Source organism: Vespa mandarinia, chromosome 7 (genome assembly GCF_050613455.1).
Source record: "Vespa mandarinia isolate Hongniang chromosome 7, ASM5061345v1, whole genome shotgun sequence".
NCBI lineage: Eukaryota > Metazoa > Arthropoda > Insecta > Hymenoptera > Vespidae > Vespa > Vespa mandarinia.
This window is the reverse complement of record NC_140816.1, coordinates 2,614,293-2,640,000: the sequence shown is the minus strand read 5'-3', so window position 1 is coordinate 2,640,000 and position 25,708 is coordinate 2,614,293. Positions and strand designations below refer to the sequence as shown.

The 25,708-nt window shown below is 38.1% G+C and overlaps 1 protein-coding gene across 1 annotated transcript in view; it reads left to right on the top strand.

Annotated features, from left to right (window-relative positions):
• Positions 1-25,708, top strand: part of Dscam2 (Down syndrome cell adhesion molecule 2) — an 83,584-nt gene that overhangs the window by 31,596 nt on the left and 26,280 nt on the right. The window contains exons 2-3 of the mRNA XM_085658072.1: positions 19,171-19,521; positions 23,678-23,842. Coding sequence (XP_085514198.1) covers positions 19,171-19,521; positions 23,678-23,842 — 516 coding nt within the window. The remainder of the gene's footprint in view (positions 1-19,170; positions 19,522-23,677; positions 23,843-25,708) is intronic.

Sequence of the window (25,708 nt, the reverse complement as noted above, 5' to 3'; positions counted from 1 at the left end):
TTCTTCTCATTTTTATTATTTCCATACATTTTTGCCGTCATAAACGTACGAAACGAATAAAAAACATATACGTACATTCAAACATATTCCATAACATAAACAACATAAAACATATTCGTACAATATCAAAATTTTTAGAAATATTACATACAAGAAAGGAAAAGGAAAGAAATAAAACAAGATGGATAAGATTTAATCAATAGATAAATTTTTTGTGTCTTTAAATAAAAACACAAAAATATTTATTATCTTTGTATTTAACGTAAGAAAAATTTAGATTATAAAATATAATTATGCCCAGATCGTGATGTGACTAATCGTGTTTACATTTTATTTGTTATCTCTGCGTGATATTATTTTGTTTATTAGAGGACATTCCCTACGCAATGCTTGATTACGCGCTTTCTTCGTGAAAGCCTTTGGACGTGTCCTTGGCTGATTACGTAACGAAACAATGAGAAGATCTGATTCTCTTCGTTGTTCCGATAGCAGAACAGAGTTCCAAAAGCGACGAGAGCGAACGGACGCATCCGATATTGTTAAATCCCTCGTTAAAATAGATAAATATTATATCCGGAATAAATATTACATATACAGCGTATAATTCTTTGACCATTAAAAAGGGAAAGTGACATTATTAAAATTAAATCCGTAATCTTACGACTACACTTATATGTCGTAATCGAAAAAATTTTATAATATAAATAATTTACCGTATCATAAAAACTTGTTTTACCATTTTGAGCAAACAGACTCGATTGCCCGACTTTAACGTAAGTCCGACTAATGTTTATTTCGCATGAGTGGAAAGAAATTGGTCATTGGTAAGGTCTCGGGATAGTCGTAAAGTTCAATTTGTAAAGAAGCGAATGGAAGAGGAAGAAAGAGGAAGAGAGAAAGATGGATACAGAAAAAGAGAGAGAGAGAGAGAAAGAGAGAAAGAGAAAGTATACAGGCACAAGCTATTCCTTGCTTGAAAGTTTTTAAGCTCATTTTCAGGGATTTCCATCTTCCCTCTCCTCTCATTTTACTACTTATACTCGACGGTCGTTAACCGACGTACAGCTACCGAAATCGTAAAAAGCAGCCTCTTGTGAATCAGAGGCGAGTCAGCGTACGTCTATCATTTCTCTTTCTTTCTCTTTCTCTATCTCTCTTTCTCTCTCTTCCTCTCTCTCTTTGCTCTTTCGTTCCACTCCGAGTATACTACACGTAAAAAGATATCTAGCGATGGACGTGTGTAAAGGTAAAGCTCGGCTCTCTTCACATCAAACTTCGTCGTTCGTTCGTTCGCTCGGGCGCGCGCGCGCGCACCCGTTAACACACACAGACACACACAGAGAAAGAGAGAGATACACACACATACGTATGTACATACATGCTTCCGAATATTTTCGTCGGAAGCATAGTCTTTGTTATCGTCTACCCGAGACTCATCAAATTGCTGCCGTATTTTATGCTGTCCTTCCCCTCATTCCTTCTTCCCCGCCGTACTTCCCAACCCATTGCTCTTTATCTTTCTCTCTGTCTAAGTACCACGTATTCTTCCGCGATCTTCAAAAGATCCGTATAAGCTTCGCGTCCATGACCGAGCAGCTTTGGTTGGGTAATCCGACGGAGAATTCACGAAATTCCACTTTCTTTCTCGGAAACTCTCTCGATGTGGTCCTATCGTTACTATTACATTCGTTATAAAAAAAAAAATAATAATAATAATAATAATAAAAATAAAAAGAAAAAAAAAAAAGAAAAAATGTCACCCCTACGATTCCATCTTCCTCTCACTCGCTCCCTATTCCCATCCCGGTATAATTTTACGAACACGCACTGTGCTATGAAAGAGAAACGTTCGGTTTGAAATAGAAAAAAAAAAATATATATTCACGTATATATATATATATATATATATATATATATATATATATATATATATACGTGAATTTGTTTCTCCACCAATGGTTTTGAATCCATTGACTTTTCTTTTTTCGCTAGTGGTTGTAACTCCGACGAGTGAAAAAAGAAAAAAGAGAAAGAAAAAAATATAACAGGTATCTTTTCTCTTTAACTCCTCGTTAGAATAAAACGGCGTATCTTACAAAAGAAGGATCGTATTTTCTTTCCTTACGTATTATTTTCTTTCTTTCTCTCTCTCTCTCTCTCTCTCTCTCTCTCTCTCTCTCTCTCTCTCTCTGTTTGTCTGTCTCTCTCCACCTCTCTGTCTCTCATACTTTCTCGTATTTTCACGGTCTCATAGTACTTAGGGAAAAATCTCTTTCACGCCAGTATCTATGGTTAAAAGAAAAACTAGGAGAGGAAGAGAAAGAAAAAATAAAGGTAGGAAGGAAGAAAGTAAAGAAAAAAAGGAATAGATATACATAGAGTCCGTGGGTTGTGGCGATCGGGGTTTGAGGGTAGATGGGTTGGGATTGGGGTTGGCTGGAAGGGTGATGGGAAGAAGAACGGCTCGAAAAATATATGTATTTCTACAAACTTCTCCCCTTTTAGATAGAAAAAGAAAGGACCGGTTGGAAGAGAAGTAGAAAAGGAAGAACGTACATACATAGCCGTAGGCGGAATGACGGAGGAGGAAAAGGTATCCTCGTCGAAATTTTCAGGCGAAAACTTTCCGCGGCGATTGTACGATGCAGCAGACTCCTCTTTCTGTCCGGCGCGGAAGAAGGGCGAACGAGAAAGATGAGGCACGAGATGAAAGGACGAGGAACCGACCGGGTGATGGAGACGTAGGAGGAGGAGGAGGAGCAGAAGAAGGTGGAGAGGTGGAGATAGAGGTAGAGGTAGAGGTGGAGATGGAGGTGGAGGAAGAGGTGGTGCACAGAGACAGACAGAGAGAGAGAGAGAGAGAGAGAGAGAGAGAGAGAGAGAGAATAGAGAAAGAAGAGAGAGAGGAAAGGGATAGGAGAATAGCAGGTAGGAGAATACCCTACCCTGAGAGGGTAGAAGGTTGTTGGTGAGCGAGTCAAAGAGGCGTACATAAAGCGAGCAGCGTCTACACTAAAGAAAGAGGTAGAGAAGAGGGGAGTGGGGTAAGAGTGTTGAGAGAGAAAGAGAGAGAGAGAGAGAGAGAGAGAGAGAGAGAGCTACCAACGTTGGAATTACTTCGTCCAGGGTGCTTTCGAGATTACCGCTAAATTTTTCGTCGTTTGTCAGTTTCCCCGACGTTCGCTTCCAAGCTAGGGCGGTAATTTACGAGACACCCTAGAAGCGTTGCCGCCCTTTCACGAGCCGATACTTTAAAGTCGGTAGAAAGGAACAAACCCTCCCGTATTAGTTTTCTTTTCATCGCTCGAGTTTTATCTCCAAGGGAAATAGGCGTAAGGGCCAGTCGGAAAAAAAAAGAGAATGGAGGAAGACAATAATGAAAAAAGAAAGAGAGAGAGAGAGAGAGAAAGAGAGAGAGAAGAAAGAATAAAAGGAAAAAAGAAATAAAAAATATTTTCTTTTGTTTCTGTTCATCCTGGAAGGTAAATCGATCTTGAAAAACATCTAACGCTAACGATACATTTCGTTATTGAAGATATTTCTAAGGAAATAACTATCTACTTACTTATGTATTTTCACGATTAAACTTCTCAATTTATGTAGACGGGTCGTTTTAGCGCGTTAAGGTGCGTCATAAATTAAAGAACCCTAATCAGGTACATGGAAGGAGACCAGCTGGATATGAGGCTACTCTTCGCGTTATTCCAAGAGATTTCGCAAACCCTCCCGAAGAGGGAGTCGTGTAAAAGAAGCGTAAACTCGCGAGGATATCTTACAAGAAACAGTACCAAAGACTAAGCTCCTCTTTTTTTTGTTCCGCTCCTCCCATTCCTTTCGACGATAATAAATTTCCTCGCAAATAGCCAAGCTTCTAGTGTACGCTAGGTAAACTATATTATGTTTCACCATGGAAGGAAACGTGCTTGGTTGTTGGTACGTTGCGCATTTCAGCGTATATAGTACGTTTGCGCTTGCACGCGCGCGCGCGCGCGCACGCACTTTGTCTGCATCGCGAATTTTATTACGACCTTACCGTTAGCTACGGTTTTCCACTGTGTATGCGAATGTCGCGAACCGACGGTTTTTTCAAATACGAATACATGCGTATGTATCTATCTATACACCTATACGCTTATGTATGTATACGAGTATATATATATATATGTACTTATATATATATACATATATATATGTACATATATATATATATACATATATATATGTATGTATGTCCCGTCCCGTACGTAACGTATGCGCGAACGCGTCTCCAGAATGCAGGCAAACTTGTGCGTTCTTGAATAATTCATGGCCTTCTATATACGCATATATATATATATATATATATATATATATGTGTGCTATGTATGTTATGTATCACGTATATACGTGAGACAACGATTTGAACGATTTCTATTTCTTTTCTTTTCTCTTTCTTTCTTTCTTTCTTTTTTTCTTTCTTTCTTTCTTTCTTTCTTTCTTCCATCCTTCCTTTTTTCCCTCTTCACTGTATCGCTATTCTCCTTTATTTTTTTCATTTTTTGATACGTATTCGTAAAAAAAAAAGATGGTAACTAATGACGCTCATATTCTCTCTCTCTCTCTCCCCCAACCCCTTCTCTCTTTCTCTTGAGTCGAACCTAACGTTTGATACAAAGAAAATTTGCAATTTAAATTTGCAATTATGACGTAAAGAGCATGGGACACTAATAGTCTCCGCAAGAAGAACTTTTAATTCCTCTCTGATCGGTGAGTAAAGCAATTTCCTGGTTCCTGTGATCTCGCCCGCATACGATGCCACTCTGCGTGTGTTCGATGTGCGATTTAAAAGTCGATCCGGATGTCGTGAAGTGTAGGCGAAGCGTATCGGTTTGAATGAAAACGGTCTGACGACGAGTGATATCGACCTATCGAGTTATTCCACTTTTCGAATCGATCGTGTCGAGTAGTACGAACGTACCGTACGAATATACAAGTGGGATAAAGTTCGAGAGGGAACAACAATAAACGGTGAAGAAAGTGTAGACAGAGTGAACGGTGAAGTAAGGATAAGCTTCGTCGTAGAACGAACTACTACTACTCTATACTGCTTATAAGTTAATACTTGTATCGAGATGGAGTTTGAGTATCGAAAAGATTTTAGAATGTTCAAGTGATCGAAGGCAAAGTGAGAGAAAAGAGGAGAAAAAAGAAAAGAAAAAGGGAGAGAGAGAGAGAGAGAGAAAGAGAAAGAGAGAGAGAGAGAGAGAGATAGAGACGCGAAGTAAGAAGAAACAATAAACTTTGCTTCTCGGTGAAATTCAATTTTGATACATACCTTTGGTAAAAAAGTACAAAGTATTTTACAGTTAGGTAGCTAGGTAGCCGCTCGGATAGTAACGAAAGAAACAAGAAAGAAAAAAGATACGTCGTCGGAAGTTGCTAAAGTTGCAAAGGTACCATCCCCTTATCTTCCACGCGATCCCTTCTCACCCTTTTCTCCATTGCTTCCATACTCTCGAGGTACATGAGACTAACACCACTTCAGGAGAGTTCACTCGCTGTCCTCTTACTCGATGGATTTTCTCCGTCCACCCGAAGTGTATACCTTCGTGTAGTTCGAAACTGCCTGCGGAATTTAGATTGCGTCATTAGGGAAACGCGGAAGCACTTGGCCGCGGATTCCGACTTTGATTGGGAAGCGGCAAACGATTTACATATTGTTTTCCTGCAGCACCGTTGCCCCATTATCGTTACGTCAATGAAATTCGAACTTTCCTTGAATCCTGTTCTCTACCTTTCTCTCTTCTTCCCTTTGTTTATCTTCATCATCTCCTTCAGAGAGAAATTCCACCCTCGATTGCGTTTTCACCTACTACAAGAGTTTTAACGAAGAGTCTGGAATTCGCATAGGAACGTGAATGAAACGCATTGAAAGAGAGACAGAATATGTATGCGCGCGCACACGCGTATGTGAGGGTGTGTGTGTTTGTGTGCGTGTGTGTGTCAGAAAGAGAGAAAGGGAAGGAGAGGATGCAAGTAGAAACGATCATTTCCATGGCTCGCACGATTTCCCAACAAAATTCAACTGTATTTTCGATCTACAGAAATTCTATCGCAGTACTTCAGCCGAAACGCTATATCCACATATTCATTTCTTCTTTCTTCGGCTCTGATGACATCGATCCTATCGAATTGCGGAGAAATTATAATGTTAAATAAACGAGTCCGATCTGTACACAGTATTATAGACCGAATTATATATATAATAATATTATATATATATATATATTATATTATCTAGCTACGAGTTTCGACGATATTCGTCTATCATTCCGTTTTGCTTTACTTTTGCGTTGATTTTTCTTCTATTTTCCTTCACAAGCGAGGAAATTCATTTCCTCTGCGAAATCCTAACAACGAAGTTCAATTTGTTCTTTTATCTTTGTCGCAACTTCTTTCAGTAACTTTAAAGCAAAACAAAATATATATATATATATATATATACATATAAAACGCAAAAATAAATAATATAAATATATAACAATCGGAAGAAGAGAATTGAAAAATTGGCGACTTAAGGAATTAGAATTTATGTCATTTTAAAATGTATGAATGGAAATTTATACATTGTCATTATATATAGATGAGATAGCGGACTTTACAAATGTAATTTAGGAATTTTAATTTAATACGTATAAAATTTGTAATGGATTATAAAGTCGATACCATCTTGAGAAACAATTCACAGTGGTAAACACCACATATACATCATCTTGTCGAATTTATTTTGATTTTCAATTTTCATGCTATGATCTATGAACGTGAGCGAGCTATCCGAAACCGAGATATCGCGTGACCAATCCTTATTCCTTTCGTCCAAAATGGAATTTCTAAGAGAATTCATGAAAGATGAAGCGGAAGCAATATAAGCGTAATTTCCAATGGCGCATATTGTGAGAAACTTCGCACTTTTGTTACCCTAAGATCCTCAACTGAATTATTTTGTCTCGACAGTTTCTTCTTCGTGACGAGAATACTATCTGAATTCTGGTTTCTCTTCTATATATGAGCTTGTGTTGTACGAATGGATAAGGGATGATCGCGTGTCGCGTGTTTACGGGTCCAGAAAGAGAAAGAGAAGTAGAGACAGAGACAAGAACATAAGCAGAGACAGAGAAAGAGATCAAGATACTGAGAGGGAGAGAGAGAGAGAGAGAGAGAGAGAGAGGGTGGAAATGATAAGCGCCTCTGATAAGGGATGGTGGAAACGCCTTGTTCCAAGCGAATGTAACGTTGGTTGCAGTTACCCAGGCGCCTTATTACCAAGGGTCGACGTCGTTAAACCGAGACTATCGCACTGGGCCATCTACACTGACAGCATTTATACACACTCATACATCTTACGTCCCCAGCAGAAAGGCGTTGCCGATTTTCCATATCACATCGCGATAATCTCATGCTCGCACTTGATAAAAATCTTTCCCATTCCTTTTCGTTTATTGAACCATTCAAAAAGAAAAAAAAAACGAATGTCATCTTATTTGCTATTTATCCTAAATAGGATCTATTATAACACGCATTTCAACATTAAATAAATCCTTTCATAACGTAACATTGAATGAACGAAATAAAAGTATATCAAATTAAATTGACGTCGATTTTTTCACGTATAAAAGTAATAATAATCTTTATGAAAAAAAATTATGCCTCTGTTCGAAAGTTAATTAAACTTGTTAAAAAGGACAATCTTAAAATGTTATGACAGAGAGGAAGAGCAATTACAACAATCGGCTTTCTCCTTGACGCATTTCTCTATAGACCAATATCGCGTGTCCAATAACGTAGAGACGGGGAAGTGAGCCTGAGGTTCTCGAGTAACGCAGACGGTGCTCTATTCGTAACCGAGACGACGGCGCGCTTCGATAGCTCGCACCTGCGACCCATTACCCTATGAATTACATCGTACGAGGACCTGGTAGAGAGAGAGAGAGAGAGAGAGAGAGAGAGAGAGAGAGAGAGAGAGAAGCACCTTGCAATTCGCCGTAGCCCGAAGTAGTAACACGGGCGATTGGCTTGCGAATTCGCCATCCCTTCGAGGAGAAACCCGAGAAGGAGGATGAGCGTCACGTTAGGTGTGCCTGGAGTCTCGAGATAAGCGACTATGCAGGTGCTGGGTAATGTCGAGGAGTAAGAGCTAGTACGCGCGCGTGTGTGTATGTTTATATATGTGTATACGTGACATGTGTATATGTGTATATAAGAGAAAGGAAGAGAAAGAGAAAGAATAGAGGTGGAAGCTGACAGATTCGAAAGCTCGATGGTGTACATTGCTTCCTGTTCCTCGAAGGTAGTGACCAATCCTCGAGTACATACTATTCAAGGACACGAGAAAAAACACTCTTTTCATAGTTGAATTCCAGACACGATTCTCCGCTTGGTTTACTCACGGTTCTTCGTTCACGCGATGTTTCACGATGTAGATAAGCAATAATCGCTCGCACGATCTTTAGATTGAAAAAGTACGTTGAACCGAGAATAGACCAGACGTATAGGGAACGTTTGTATTTGAACATATATGCGAAACAAAGTTTATAGATAATGTTGCTTTCTAGTATATAACGTGGAAACTATTGTAAAATAATATACACCGTATGGAGTATATAGAAAAGAAAGAGAGAAAGAGAGAGAGAGAGAGAGAGAGAGAGAGAGAGAGAGAGAGAGAGAGAGAGAGAGAGAGAGAGTTGATAAAATTAAGATAGTGATATTATGTTCGTAGTTCAACAAAGGTGACCTATATTTTCATTATTCATACAAAAGTACCTTTGTGAACTTATACGTATAGAACAGATCCTTTGTGTCTTTACCGAGAAAAGAGAGAGAGAGAGAGAGAGAGAGAGAAACAGAGATGAAATAATTAATACGCTTGAAATATTCTATTAAATTGCAAGTCGTGTATGAAAATATTAGATACGTGTAAAAATAAAAAATAAAAGAAAAACGTCCTTAATAACGAGCACGTTTTGGAAATATCGTATTTGCGAATTCATTAATGTCCAGTATCAATGAGAGATAAAAAATGTTACAAGCTCCAATATCCGCGATAGACTTTGATTAGAAACTACTGGGAAATTAACAAAGACCTCGTAATCGTTCAAACGTGATATTCGTTATTTAATACAAATGAAAATGAAATTGAAACGTTCGATTGACCACGTTCGAGTTTGATCGGCACGTAAGAAATTGAATTTTCAAAGGCATCATGTTTAAATTTACCAAGGATAAATTTCATGTGAAAGTGTCCTCCGTGAAAGAACCTCGATTGATATACCTTACTATCTACAAGCTCAAAGCTCAGGCTACGCCTGAAGCTGAAAGATAAGAATGAGAGTAAAGGAATGATGGTAATACAGGAAGAATTTCAAGCGCGATATAAAACACTGGAATTACATTTTCTATTTGGAGAACACGTCACGACGAACCATATGTACTCTCTAGTTAGATACTCGAAGGAAACGCAAATTGGCTATATAAAATGGGGACTCGTAACGATCGTAAACTTTTCGCAAACGATCGAGATTCTCGTGATATCGACCGATATCGTTCGACTTGTTTTACCTCGAAACGAACTTATAAACGTGTATGTATGTATGTATACGTACGTACGTATATAGAAGTGTAAGTTATACGAACGTATCGAAGAACTTTGGGGTTCGAAGGTGAGGCTTCTTTTTTTTAGAATTTACTTACCTTCGGGGCAAAAGTAGATAGCTATGAGAACGAAAGAAGTAAAATAAAGATGACGACGACGACGACTACGACGACGACGACTACGACGACGACTACGACGACGACGACGACGATGTTGCCCGAGAAAGGACATAAGACACGTCGGTGAAATGGATGGAATAGAGAGGAGGTAAAGAGAGATGATGGTGAAGGAGGAAAAGGAAAAGGAGGAAGATGAGGAGGAAGAGGAGGAGGAGGAGGAAGATGAGGAGAAAGAGGAGGAGGAGGAGGAAGCATCAGTAAAGAAGAGAAAGGTAGGATGAGAAACGGTAGACAAGGTCCCTTGGGAAATCATCGGTGTCCTCTCCCGTCCTTTCTCCTTGGTCCACCTTCTCTCTCCGTTTTCTTCCTCGTCGAAAAGGATCCCTTCTATATAATATCTTACGACAAGCACCATCGAGTTCAAGCTTTCTTGGACCGTCGAACGCCATAAAGCGTAAACTCCAAGGTAATCCGTCCATCGTCAGCAAGTAGATAGAAACAGGAAAGAGAGTGGCTGTCTGATCTAAGACGGAAAAGTGATCTATGTCTAGATTGTTGATTATCGGATCGAAGCGAAACGAAAACCGGTTTTATTTCCTGCATCATGAATCTTGAACAAAAACTCTCTCTCTCTCTCTCTCTCTCCCTTTCTCTCTCTCTCTCTCTTTTTCTCTCTCACTCTATTTCTTCCTTACGATGTTGAATAACGACGGAAGAGAAACTAAAGAGCGTTGTACATTTTTAACTCGGATTTCTTTCAACATAGAGATCATTATAAACGGATAACGAGGTACATGAGGTTAATGAGAAGTAAGACGATATTCGATGTGATAATATTGAACTTACACGTAGATACCAATTATTAGACGAAAAGCTTCGATATAATTGACGGAAAATCATGTTAAATGAAAAAAGAAAAAAAAAGAAAAAGAAAGAAAAAAAGAAAAAAAGAAAGAAAGAAAGAAAGAAATGAAAAAAGACGAGAAAATAAAATAAAGTCTGAGAAAAAAATCTTCTCGATCGGTATAACGTAATTATCATAATTCTATCATTCTATCATTCGTTCATTCAAATCGAAGAAGAATTCTAGATTCTCGCGAATAAAATGTAAAGAAGAAAAGACGTACCCTTCGTATATGTTAGTGTAAAGTGAAAGAAAGAGAGAGAGAAAGAAGGAAAGAAAATACAATTCGAAGTATAATATAAAAGAAAGAAATAGAAAGAGACAGAAGGGACGACCTCTTGAAATTAGGTCGTGTGCCGGGCAACACGAGTGACGAGACGGAGAGTATTCGGCAGGAATTCAACCCCATTCGAGAGCTTGAGGGGTGGTAGATTTGGGATGCAACGTTCCTCTCTGTTCTCCTATCAGATGTGTTCTCTCTCTCTCTCTCTCTCTTTCACACACACACACACACACACACACAGACACACACACATACATACATTCACGCAATTCGTGGATCCATTTTCTATCTCTTTCTCTCTCTATCTATCTATGTATGTATCTATCTTTCCTTCTCTATCGACTAATCCTCTCTCTCTCTCTCTCTCTCTCTCTCTCTCTCTCTCTCTCTCACTCTCTTTCTCTACCTGTCTGTCTCGCTCTCTCTTATTATCCCCTCTTTATCCTCTCTTTCTGTTCCTCTTTGACGAGGGCGCGTAGCGGACACTGTACAGGACGACAAAAGGCAATCGAGGCCAATGGGCTAGTGGCGCGTACGTCGAACATTTGATTGACGTTGAAGGTGTGCCGCGGCACATTGATTGCGCTCATTGTTCCATGCGTACAGATAGCCTTGCACCTGCAGACTGACCGATCTACCAACTTCAATTTTTTTCTCTCTCTCTTTCTCTCTCTCTCTCTTTCTCTTCCTCTCTTTCTCTTTCTCTCTTTCTCTTCCTCTCTCTCTCTCTCTCTCTCTTTCTCTTCCTCTCTTTCTCTTCCTCTCTTTCTCTTTCTCTCTTTCTCTTCCTCTCTCTCTCTCTCTTCCATTCTTTCATTCTTGCTCGGTACCATAAATCGTTAACATGCCTTGATGGAGATGACCTTTCGTAAACGATTTCGTATCTGCAGACAAAAGACTTGCAAATTGTTAGGTCGAGGACAAAAAGATAGGAAAGAATTAAAGAAAAAAAAAAAAAAGGAAAAGAAGAAACGAAAAGAAAAGAAAAAGAAAGAGAAAAAAAGCGAGAACAATCTGCTTTCCCAAAAAAACTGGATTCCTAGTTTACTTGTTTTTGTCCTTATGTACGTTTATATTCTCTTTCTCTTTCTCTCTCTCTCTCTCTCTCTCTCTCTCTCTCTCTTTTTCTTTCTCTGAAAGAACGTGATAATAAAGCGAAATACACAAATATGCGTTATCGTTTAGTCGAACGGTATGCAACTCGAAAAAGAGGACAATGGGGACTAGATGCAACATGAAGAAATGAAATGGGTTCCAACAAAAGCAATAGAAAAATTGTAGACAAAATGGGATACGTAAAAGAAGTGGAAGAAGGGTAGGTTAATACGTAGAAAGGTAGAAAGGAAAAAATTTAAATTGCTTCTTAAAGAATATATTATTTTAAAGGGAACGCAAAATTGCAAAGGAATATACGAAACATACGTTCGTTAACGAATAAAAACATAGTTTTCATGATACGCCTTCCAATCTAAAGATGCAATATCGTTTCCTTCCATTTTATTCGAATTCTTTATCGCGTTACGTGGAATAATATCATAGAATGAAGGCTCGTTTTGTGGTATTCGCGTCTTGGATTTATTAGATTCTAGATAACCATTGGAACAACAAGAAAAGACACTTCAGCGTATCGATTCGAATTTGTTCACACGTATCGTTCCAATAATTTGAACATTTTTCTTCGATCGTTTCGCGGGCAACATGTTCTTCTCTTTTTTTTTTTTCTTTTTTTCCTTAACGACAACGATAAATCTAATCGCTAAAAATACTTCCCTCATTTTCTCGTACAAAGAATAAAACGACTTAACGTGCATCTCGAAACGTTTCGTCGACATTTCCATCGATAAAAATAGAAAAAAAAGGAAAAAAAATGGAAGAGCGAAAAAGAGAGAGAGAGAGACAAAAAGAGAAAGAGAGAGAGAGAAAGAGGACGATCTTATGAGTTTCCACGAGAATGCACTTTCCCGGCGGATGGAAGATAAAACGTTTATTCTTGAAACAGTGGACACAGCTGGAGGCATCGCGCTAGAGATACGACTACCAGACTCCGAGAGTTTTAAGCCAGTAAAGGAACGTAAGAAACAATGAGAAAGAATGGAAAGAGAAAGACAGAAGAAAGAGAGAGAGAGAGAAGATGGGAAAGTCTAACGCAGCCCGAAGAAAAGCGCCTTTTTGTCTCGAAAACTCGGCTCAGGCTTTCAGAGCGCTTTAAAATGGCACGGAGGTTATGCTACGAAGCACTCGCGATGCGTTGCGAAAACTGTATGAAGCTAGAAGATAGGAGAGGCAAGAAAAGAAAGAAGAGAAATGGTAAAAGAGAAAGAGAGAGAGAAAGAGAGAGAGAAAAAGAGGACAAGGGATGGAACTGTAAGTTCGCCTTAACAGCGAGAAGGATGAAAATGGAGGAAGAGGTTGAAAGTTTCTCTCATATTTCCAACAATCACTCGTCCACCATCACCCTCCTTTTGCCATACTCATTCCCCTTATCACCCCTAACTCCACCTGGTCCCACCCCTCCTCTCCCATTATCCTAACCACTCTTTCCTTCGTCGACTTTCTCCATTCGAGAAATTGAAATGACCAACGAGTCTCACCGAGATCGACACTTTCGTAGAAAGGATGTTCACGATTTTTATCGATGTCGGTGTAACAAATAAAATGGGACAACTGAAAATAGATAGATGATAGTTGTACTTGAAAAGTAGAAGTTCTTTCGAACTAGAACGAAAAGACGAATCGGACTGGTCTCTGATATCGTTTATACGAATAATATTTTATATTACACGTCGTTCTTGGATAAAAATCAAACGAGATGAAAATATTTCAAAAAGAACTAGTCCATTTTGATTGTATGTTACCTTCTCTATCTCGGGGAAAGAAATTTTTCGAAATAAATCGTGAGAAAATCATAGGAAAGTTCTTCCTATGAAATCGAAATACGTAGTCTTTCTTTGTCAAGAAAAACTTGAATACTTTTTCCGCGAGCACAACTGACTTTTCGAAGGTTCTTCGAAACTTTCACATGGCACTCGTCGTATAACCGTGAGATTATTCGTTCGACAGTTTCGAAAACGTTCTTCGAGGCAGTTCCGAAGCGCTATAACAGGATGGCCATAACGAAACTTTTCCCCCAACTTGTTGCCCGTCGCGTTGAAACTTTCGGAGGACGAAGGTGCACCCTGTAAAATTGGTCATGTTCCTACACGAGTAGTTTTTAAGAAGCAGCTTTCGCTCCCTCTTAGTAGACAGCTAAACAACTTTCTCAACTTGTTGCCCGTAGCTACGTCATGCGTCACCAACGCGATGAGAGTATCCTACGAGGACTCGTAAAATCGTTTCCCTTTTCTAACACGACTTTTTTCCCTTCCCTTCACGTCCCACGTCTCCCTTCCCGCTCCTATTCGATCGCAACTTCTCTACGAACTTACAGACTCTGCTATCTCTTTATTCGAGTCTAATACTCGATTCTAAAACCGTCGTGTAATATCAAATAAATCGATTTTTCGTTAGATAAAAAGTTCAACTTAATTTTAACGTCGATGAGAAAAGTGAAAATAACGTTTTGGGTTAATAGACGAGTGACCCTGAAATCGCGATACCGATGATTCGATTAAGTATACCCATCAAGCGCCATTACGTCGAACGAGATTTAATAAACCTCGAATGTACCGAAGGCGACGAGATCTACGTAACGAAAGTTTCTAAAAGCTTTAGCTACGCGAATGCCCCGAGAGCCATGAATGTTTTACTCCGAGCATGGAATGCTGTCGTTCGATTCGTACGAGCATGGAAGTCGAATTCCTTTACCGACACGAATTTCGATCGAAGAGGATGAGTATATGCACAATACATACCAACACATGTATCCGTAACCGTTAGTTATTGAAATATAAGACTACAAAGTTATATTGAAACGATAAGACTTTTCTCCTTACTTAGCTCCCTCTCTCTCTTTCTCTCTCTCTCTCTCTCTCTCTCTCTCTCTCTCTCTCTCTCTCTCTCTCTCCATTTTCATATATCTTCCTTTATCTTCATTGTAAGAGGACAACGAGGCTATACGCCAAGCGACAAGCTGATCTCCTTAAACTTTAAACTCGCAGCCCTCCGGAGAGATCTCTCGACTCGAGACCATCCACGGAGATGAGGTGAATATTTTAGGTGACTCGAGTGTCCTCTGAAACACGCCGACGAAACTATTCGCCGCTGCGCCCGACATGACGTTCCAAATTTATGTTTAACCGATCCGAATAAATTACAATTCTTCGAAGCAGAAAATATAAGCCAAAGGAAAGTTCCATCTCGTTATCGTTGCTCGAATCGATGATCGGTACAGAATACAAAAAAATATCCATGATAAAAAAAGAAAAAGAAAAAGAAAAAGAAAATTAGAAAAGAATAAATGAAAAAGAAAAAAAGAATTATCCCGATAAAATATTAAATATTCTATAATTCGTACTAAGTAAGTACAGAAGACGATCTACTATAATATTTTACATACAATTCCTCGAAGAAAAGAATTTTGATGATATTGAAAAAAATCCCTCAGTTAAAATTCCTTCTACGATAAGTAAGGCAAAAGTATTATTAAAGTGATGAAAAGAAAATCGCGAGGGAGGGACGGTTAAGATACGTTCCATCGTTCGAATCAAATAATTGCCATTTTGATCGAGAAAGCAAACAGAAGTAACTCACTTTGAATCTAAGAAAGACGCATGAACGATCTGGGAAGAGTCCACCAACCATAGTTGTGAAAGTGTAAGAGGCTTTTATTCGGTCAGATTTACTCTGCTCCACCCTTATTCTTTTCCCCTTTGGAATATGCCCTTCCTCATCCGTTCTTTTACTCCCTCTCTTTACTCCGGGACTCTGCAAATTCAATCTTACCAGCGACCTCTAGCCGCCTACACAGTTTGTTCCGCCTATTGATTCCGGCTTCGCATGCGGAGGGGCTAACTTACGCTGGACCCTTTCTCTCTCTCTCTCTCTCTCTCTCTCTCTCTCTCTCTCTCTCTGTCTATCTCTCTTTCTCTCTCTACCTACCTACTTACTATCTTTGCCTCGTACAACGAATTTCCTTGATGATGATAAACTCACATAAAGTATACATTTTAATGGCAAATTTCAACAAAAGATCAAAAAAAAAAAAAAAAAATAAAGGAAAATAAAAAGAAAACTTCGTAATATAAACCCAATTACAAACCCAATATCATCTTCCGTGTCGATGCGAAGTTACATTTGTAAAGTAGAAAGATCAACGTCTTCGATATCTTCTTTCATTATGACAGCTCGACATCCGAATATCGTCAGTTCAAAGTTCCCGTTCTACTAGAGACGCAAAAGTGTATCCTACAGGGGGACATATTTTACCAGGAATTCTAGATAGCTCTCGAGAATGACTCGCCCCATTCGAGAAATTGCACGAATATAAATCACATGGTAGAAAGGTAGTAGCGAATGTCTGGATGTAGCTGCACGTAAACGATAATCCATGCGCAATGTGATTAATAATAATTTGCTGGTCGGCATAAGCGGAACCGATTAGTCGGCTTAGCCGAGCGTTATGGTAATTGGAAGCCATTACCCATAGAGTATTCTCTCTCTCTCTCTCTCTCTCTTTCTCCCATTCTCTCTCTCCCTCTCTCTTTCTCTCTCTCTCTATCTATCTATCTATCTATCTATTTATTTCTAGCTACTTTCTCTTCCTCTTATACCGAAGAAAGCCTTGAAATTTCTATACCCTTTCTATATCCTATAATCTCTACCTTTTTCTCTATAAAATTTTATCCATTCATCTACGTCCGTTATCAATTCCCACTATTGTTGGTCACTTGGAACGTCTAGAAACGATCGTCCATTTGGGATTCACTATCGACCTCTGAAAGTCTTCGATTTTCTAGATCGATAAGTAAATGCTCTTGAGAAGGATTCATGAAGACGGATTGACTCGAATCCAAGTTGGATAAGAGTGAGAGTGAGAGACAGAGAGAGAGAGAGAGAGTAAGAGCGGGGGAGGGGGCAAGAGAATGAGAAAGAAAGAGAAGAGAATAAAGCGGCGAGAGGAGAAAGGGGATTTGTAGATTTCCAGGAAGAGCACGATCATGTATGGAAAGCAATGTGCTCCAAAGAAGGAAAGAACGAGACGTAGAAGTTGATTGAAAAAATGAAGAAAGAGAGAGAAAGAGAAAGAGAAAGAGAGAGAGAGAGAGAGAGAGAAAGAGAAAGAGAAAAAGAGAATAAGAGGTAGGAAACCAGAAAAATCGTCGACGTGAGTCTCTAACGCGTATGTATGTATGTATATATATATGTATATGTATATCGGAGTTCCTCTCAATCCTAGTTTCTCGAGAGATCTACCGTGAGATTCAAGCCAAAGATCGCTGTGGTGGGAGATGAGGAAGGAAAAGCAGACAAGCAGGAAGAAATGCAGGAAGCGGGTAATCCTCTGATCTGCATTGCCAACGTATCTCGAGTCAAGGGTGCTTCGCATCGTTGACCGCGTTACAAATCATTCGCATGAATGCCGATCTCGCACAAGTTCGTCACTAGTTCTATCTCTCTCTCTCTTTCTTATTCTCTTTCTCTCTCTCTCTCTCTCTCTCTTTACTCTCATTTTCCTTTTCGCTCATTCAATCGTACAAAAAGATAAAAGAATACTTGCGAAGGAATTTGTTTCGTCTCCTTGAAAGATTTCCTTTTAGATTCCTCTAAGAACTCTTTGAAAATACGTACTTTTGAAAGACTCGGTTTCGCATACCTATTTAAACCCGGTAGAAATCTCTCACTAAATTTCTTTGACGTGCCTTCTCGCATGACGTACGTTATATATCAAGGAAACGAGTAATTAGCATATTTTATTACGTTCGAGGTGCGAAGGGGTAGCTCCATTACCGCCTTAGACTTTCAACGGAATGCGCGTGCGCCTGTAACCCTTTCCGGTGCGTTAAGTTACCAGAAACGGCCGTGCTCTTAAATTTTAATTAATTGCACTCTCTAATTAGACTCAGGTTCTTGGCCCGGTAAAGTGCATTGCGTTAAATTCAACGAAGAGCTAGCACCAAACACTTGCACGGAATTAGTAATTAAGTACTCGAGACAATTCCGGAAGCGAGCCAGCGTGACGGCCCTGTAATTGCTGGACACTATAGGGATTTCAATTCTCCCGCGTCGAGGATTTGCATACTTTGTGTTTTGTATGCGGCGTGCATACAATCCGTAGGTATTACGAAATTCGGCCACGACTCGAATTTCTCCCTCGAACGTCGTTATAAACGAGTTACGTCACTCCCTCGAATGTCGTTACGCGTACCACGTTTTACCAGGCTCATCCCTTTTTTTCCCCGCACAAAAACCTCTACCATGTGAAATCACCGATGTTTTTCATAGGATAAATTCACCATGGTAAGCGGACGAATGTACTACGTCGTCTATCTCTAGAGAAAACAAAAAAAAAAAATTGAACAATGGATTGTCGTCGAATTAAAAAATCTTTGACAGAATCTTTGATAAAGTCAATTTAATTTTGAACGATTTATGTACAACGCAAGTATTGATTTTTTGTTCGGCCCGTTAGCCACAGTACAAAGGGTCGACTTAACTATAAATTTCATTTTATAGTTAGGAACATAACTTTAATCGAAACATCGTCATACGCAAAGGTGTAATAACCTAAGTAATTAGGCTAAAGTGTCTTCACACGATGCGAGTCCCTAACGCTGACTCGCACCTTCGCACTTTCGATCAAACCATTACAGCGAAGTAGCTGCCTGATACACTCGACCGAGTATAACTTGTCCAACGTAATACCTAGCACGGTGATTGTATAACGTAACACATCGATCCGTGTCTTCTATAACTATGCGTGGCATGCTCCATTAATCGAACCTGAAATCTAGCGAAATCATATCAGAAATATATTGTTTGAAATTATGATTTCACTTCGATTGCAAAACTTTTCCTGAGAATTCTAATCATAAAAGCGTACTTCCTAATAAAATAATTAAAATAACACTATTATAAAACCGAATCGCATCTTTTGAAAATACGATTATTAACAATCGATAGTATTTTAGGAAAATGTTCGAGAAGAATAAAAAGAAAGGGAAGAAAGAAAAAAAAAAAAAAAAAAAAAAGAAACTACATTCACTTTAATTTAAAATCGTCAATAAAATGTCGAACGTTAAAAATACTTTACCACGAGTACAACCACAATGTAACAACAATGTTTTCCCTTTGTTCGCAGGTGCAGCTGCTGTTGTGACATCCGCCGGTGGGCATGGTTTCGATGCACATCTACGTGGTCCGAGTTTCCTCATAGAACCACCATCGAGGGTGGAATTTTCGAATTCGAGCGGTGCCTGGCTGGATTGCACGGCATCCGGAAGTCCCCCGCCTAATATTGACTGGTCCACTGCAGATGGACATCCGGTAGATGACATATCAACCGTGCGAAGGGTACTCAGGAATGGTACACTTGTCCTCTTACCCTTTCCGGCAGCAGCTTATCGTCAAGACGTGCATAGTGCAGCTTATAGATGCGTCGCAAGTAACTCCGTTGGAAGGGTACTTAGTCGTGACGTCCAAGTTAGAGCAGGTGAGTGCATAGAAAAAGAATTTAAAAAAGTTGAAGAAAGAGAGAGAGAGAGAGAGAGAGAGAGAGAAAGTGGAAAAAAAATAAACCAATAACGTGTGTAGCTGCGATTAATAAAAAAGAGAACATCTTTCTTTAAATGAAGTCCAATATCACCGTATTATCGATTCATATTTAATTAATTAAATATTTGATTCCATTGAAATACATATTTCATCGATAGATCGAACATTTCAGAGAAAGTGTATTCGTCATCTATAACGCGAGAGAAAGAGATAGAGAGATGAATTTAACTTTTATATTCTTTTTAACTTTTATATTCTTTTTTAATGAACGAAAGCCCCTTTACCTCTCGTACCCTTTGTGCATGCACCTACGGTATTATCGATTCCCGGAAAAGAGAGCACCGGCACCGGAGCTCTTTTATATAAAGCAGATATTAACTTAGGATAGTCCAGAGAAAAAGAGAGAGAAAGAGAGAGAGAAAGAGAGAGGGAGAGAGAGTAAAAAAAGATCACTCTGAAAAAGAGCAATCCATGCGATCGATGTTCTCGCAGGGAATTTCTTTCTCCGTCTCAGTCAGAGTACAAAAAAAAGAAAGAAAAAAAAAAAAAGAAAAAAAAAACAGAAAAAGGAAATAAAAAAAGTTCGATTATAATTCGATCTCCAGGGCCAAAAGCTTAATCAGATTTCGCACGTACCTACTATGCACGACACAAAGAGAGAATTCGGAACGAACGAAATCTGCTAGAAGGAAGGATGCGGTCAACCTACAGCAGCATCGTTGAATTTCCACTATTCTGTGAAGCGTACAGAGAGCTCGTTGTAATTACCTCTTTAAAAAAAAAAAAGAGAGAGAAAAAGAGAAAAAGAAAGAAAGAGAAAAAGGAAAGGAGAAAGAAAGAAAGAATGAAAAAAAGAGAAAAGGGAAAGAAGAACGAAAGAAAGAAAGAGAGAAAAAAAAACATATACACATAATCCAAATGCAAATCCATGGCGGCAGTAGTGCGAAGCCAACTCGACGTTCCCTGTGCTACCAACTACCAGCTTTCCTTCGTGGCTATAAAGTTCTGGTCCAGATGTGTGCCCGTTAATTAAAACTTTACTTCCTGGGTTTCGGCTTAACGAAAGAAATTTCTATTGCGAGCCCAACCAGTCGAAAACTATCCAGGAGTTCAAAGTTCTCGAACAGACGGTGCGAAGAGACGAAAGTCTGCCAATGCAATAGGGTTAAAGAAGAGGAAGAGAAAGAGGAAGAAGAAGAAGAATGAAAAAGACAAAACGAAATAAATGACGTTACGAGATGGAATATAGTATTCTTTAAAAATGCGCATATTTAACTACGACCTCGCGTACAACTTTCGTCTTTTTTTACTGAAAAAGAAAATAAGACAGTGAAGAGTGACAAATTTCCCTCGAGAAGATATCAGACAGAAATTGGAAATGGTACCTGCAGATATAGATATATACAGGGTGTCCTGTTTATATTGAAAAATTGAAATATCTTGTGTAGGACTAAATCCATCAATAAAATATTTTACAGACTTTTTTCGTATAAAGAAACACATCATAATTGTCAGTTCTTTTACTTCAAGTCCAATGCTGGAGGAAATTACAAAGTTAAATACTTTTTTAAAATGATATTATATATTTTTCTTTTCATAATTCAATGGCATTTGTTGAAACGAATTCAACGATAAGTGATATATGATCAGTTATTATTATTATTATAAAATGTTATACATTTGCGAGTTCTTAAAAAATATAATAATATACCTGGTTGCTGATCATTAGACGACATATTAAAAAGAAGTTTACCTTTTGAGTAAAAACTATTATATTATATTATGTTGTATTATATTGTATTGTATTGTATTCAGCGATATAACATTATACCGCATTATACTACATTATATTATAACACAACTTATATTATAAAATAAATATTTGTAAAATTATTAAATAAAATGTATCTATCCAATATGTACAATTAATGAATATGAAAATAAAAGTATTTAACGTAAAAGGAAATCAGATGTGTTCTTCATTAAAACCTACTACAATATTCTATATCCAAAAAAAAAAGCATATGTATTGAAAATTCTTGACAAAACCGAAATTGCTCCCAGCGAATCGAGATATTTATCAGGATAATATGACGTGCGAAGAGGTGGCACGCAAAATCATGTCACCTCCTGATATGTTCTTCTCTCCTGGTCGAAAATTCAAAATTACAATGAGTGCAAAAATTTTTCCCCACAGATTTGAATTTGTATTAGGATAACATGATGCGCAAAGAGGTGGCAGGCAAAATCGTGCCACCTCTTGATATATCGTTATCTCCTGTTAAGAAATTTGAATTCTGAGCATAGCGAAAATTTCCCTCCCCCCGTGAATCGAGATTTTTATTAGGATAACATGATGTGCAAAGAAGTGGCACGCAAAATCGTGCCACCTTTTGATATATTCTTCTTTCCTGGTCGAAAATTAAAAATTTTGGTAGATGCGAAATTCTGGGCAAAGTGAAGATTTTTCCCTCAAATCGAAATTTGAACGGTACCTCTTCCATAATTTGAAAAACAAGTCAATTTGGTGAATAAGGAAAATAGTAAATGGTTTTGATAATGAACATATTGGATTTCCTTTCATTTTATACATTTTTATTATCAATTTTATTAATAATACATAGTAAATATATTATAATACGATATAATACAATATAATACAATATGATACGATATAATACAATATAATATTGCTATAAGCAATGAAGATTTTGTCTCCCTTTAAGCTTCTCAAATTCCTTCCGATGTGAACGAAATTTATTTCGTAAGAGGTTTGGTCTTCGTTTACAACATGTAGCCTTGCAATCGTTAACCATCGTTATCTTAAATTAATCCTGAGGAAATACAAATTTATTAGAAATTTGAAGAATTTTACAGTTATAAATGACTTCATTTGGCACTTTGTCGTATTCGTCTCGAGATATGCCATTCAATTATGAAAAGAAAAATAATAGTTCTATCTCAAGAAATGAATTTGACTTTGATATTTCCCGCGGCACTTAATCTGCGGAAAAAATAATTGTTATCATATAATATATTTCTTGATACTAAACATATTTATAAAAAAATTGTTTTGGTAGCTTCAATCCCTCATGAGATATTTCAGTTTTTCAAGATAAACGGAACACCCTGTATATTTCTCAGTTTTCCCAAGTATTGCCCTATAGGCATTATTTGTTCCTGAAAAATACTATCTCTCGTAGTACGATCATTCTCGGTAGGACGAGTCGAGGTAAAAACGTTGAAGCGAGAACGAAGCTCGGATGAGGAGTTATATACAGGGATAAAAAGGAGCAAGAAAATAGGAGGCAAACTTCCGGTTGACGGCTCCCTCGGCTGGCGAATCTTACGAAGGAAAGAAAAGAGAAAGACCAACGACGAATTTCTATTCGAGTAAAAGAGATGGAGTGAGAATAAAGAAAAGAGAAAGAGAGAGAGCGAGAGAGAGAAAGATAAAGAAGAGGAGTCTTCTTGGCGTCACGACGTCGTGTCAGGCTACACCGTCGGTGGCAGCTGGCCGTCGCCCTTGGAATTTCCACGTAAATAAAATCTCCGGAAGAGTATAGTGCCTCTTGAGCGAGAGTACGACGGGAGAAACAAAAAAGGAAAGAGAGAGAGAGAGAGAGAAAGAAAGGAGAAAAAGGAGGAAAGCAGACGCTGAGGACGAGGCGTTCGTTACAGCCGCGTCACCTCACGCCTCGCCGCTTCTCTAACGCCGACGCCAATGTAGAGATTCACCAAAAGTCTACGAGTAACGACTTTGACGTTCTATATATGTAGGATATCTCGATTTTGTGTATATATTTATATATAATATATATATATATATATATATATATATTTACAAATAACGTATATATTATGTACGTAGGTAATATTTCTCCCGTACAGGTAGATGCTTTCTAAATAACGAAAACACTATTTCTTTCTGTTTTCATATTTAAAGAAAAAAAAAAAAAAAGAAAAAAAAAGAAGAAAAGAAAAATGCAATACTAGATATCATATTTAAAACGTATTTAAATAGTTATAAATTCGATACTCGTCTTAATAGGAAACGTGATTAAAAAAATTTTATCGTCGTTTCCTGTTTACAGTTGTCGCTCAGGCCTACAAAGTGGACGTGGAGGTAATTGGAGGTGCATCGAGAGGATGCACGGCGATACTAAGATGCGTCGTTCCTAGTTTCGTCAAAGACTTGGTGCGTGTTGTATCCTGGTTACAGGAGCCATCTTTCTACATTTATCCTTCGTTACAAGGAGGTAATTCGATTCATTTCTTCTTTGTCTTCTAATTTTTTTTTTTTCTTTTTTCTTTTCGTAATAGCACGACGAAAGTTATTTGGAGGTTTATTTTCTCCCATTTTTCTTCTCTTCTCTACCAATTTCTCTAACTTTACAAGCAACACGAATTCTGTTAACATTAATATGCGTGCAACGTGCTAGCCATTATAACGTAATGAATGACTGTAATCTAAAATATTTGCGAGGGGAAAGTCTGCAAGAAGACGATAAAAATCCAGTAGTCTCTAGGTGTGAGACGCGATATCTCTTTGCCAGTATAGTGCAACGCGCAAAGAATTATAGTGGTCGACGTCAGGATGATTTTCACGTATGTAGGTAAGAGCTACGAAGTATGATGTTGGTTGGGTCATTGCTTACCGGGACTAAAATTTAATATCCGCCACGAGGGCTGTTTCTCCAGACCGAAATTTAATATCCACAATAATCTTGCAACACCTCCCTATCTCCAGCAACGTATCATAGGTACGAAGATCGTTGAGGACATTGACCCTGCAGCACGAAGACTCATTAGCAGTCACAAAAATTAATCCAATTTAAAGCTAGCGAAGACTACTTCGCGAGAAACAAATAATAATAATAAAAAAGAAGGAAAAAGAAATATGAAAAATATATATATATGTATATATTTTTATATATATATTTTATGTACATACATATATATATATATATATATATATATATATATATATATATATAATAAGAAAAAAAAATAAAAAATATTTAAAGGAACATATTCTCTTTCTCTGAATGGCTTATAATTATGATTTAACGCGTGTAATTAAAACTAGTGCGATTTAAATATACTCTACTTCTAATTAAATCCGTCTCATATTGTTTTCCAAGAATTCATTAATAAATGCTGCACATATGAATAATATGTCGTCGTCGTCGTCGTCGTCGTCGTCGGCGGCGGCGGCGTCGTTGTCGTCGTTGTTGTCGTCAACGTCATTCATACGATTCGTAGTTCCAAAACTCGCAAAGAATTCTGCAAAATTTAAGCGATCCGACAATATGCGTTCACTATAGAACATACTATAGAAAACGAACGCAGGACAACGCAGTTGGATCCTCTCCAAGTGACTATTGTCACAAGCTATTCGAATAACGACCGGTCTGCCTGGTATAACTTTTATTTGACAGCGACAAAAAATAAGAGAAGAAAAACAAAAAAAGGAGGAAAAATATCATAAAATTCATGCCCCCTACGAAACGAAAAGAAAAAAATAGAAATAAACGGAGAAGTATGTTTGGTTATTAATTACATACGTCAAGAATATCCTCGTTCGAAATGTTTCAAAGTAAACATGACATATTTTATTATCGATTATATCTCTTATTTTTATTTTATTATTGTATAGAGAGAAAAATTCTCTACGAGCGTGTTAAATGAAAAATAGTAATCAAACGCGATTTTCTCTTCGCGTTCCCACGGGAATGTAATGAAAACAGCAAGCAAGTAAAACTCGTTCATCCGATAATATTTTCTGCATTTTCCGAAATACCACGATGCAACGGCAGAATTCTCCATATATAATACATGAAGCCGATTTACATATATTGACGTAATATTTTTGTACACAAGTCAGATCCCAGTTGGCAATACTAGTGGAATCAGACCATGCGTAATTCGATGCAGGTATAGTAACTGAACTACATAGGTGCCCTATCTACCTTCAATGGATGCATGCATGCACCATCCTATAGGTTCCATCGAATGTAATACCTAAACTACATAATCTAACCGGTCCACCTGACTTGGTCGACAATCGCTATTTAGGAGTCTACCCTTATCAGAGACGAGGTCTTAGTTCGGTTAATGTCTCG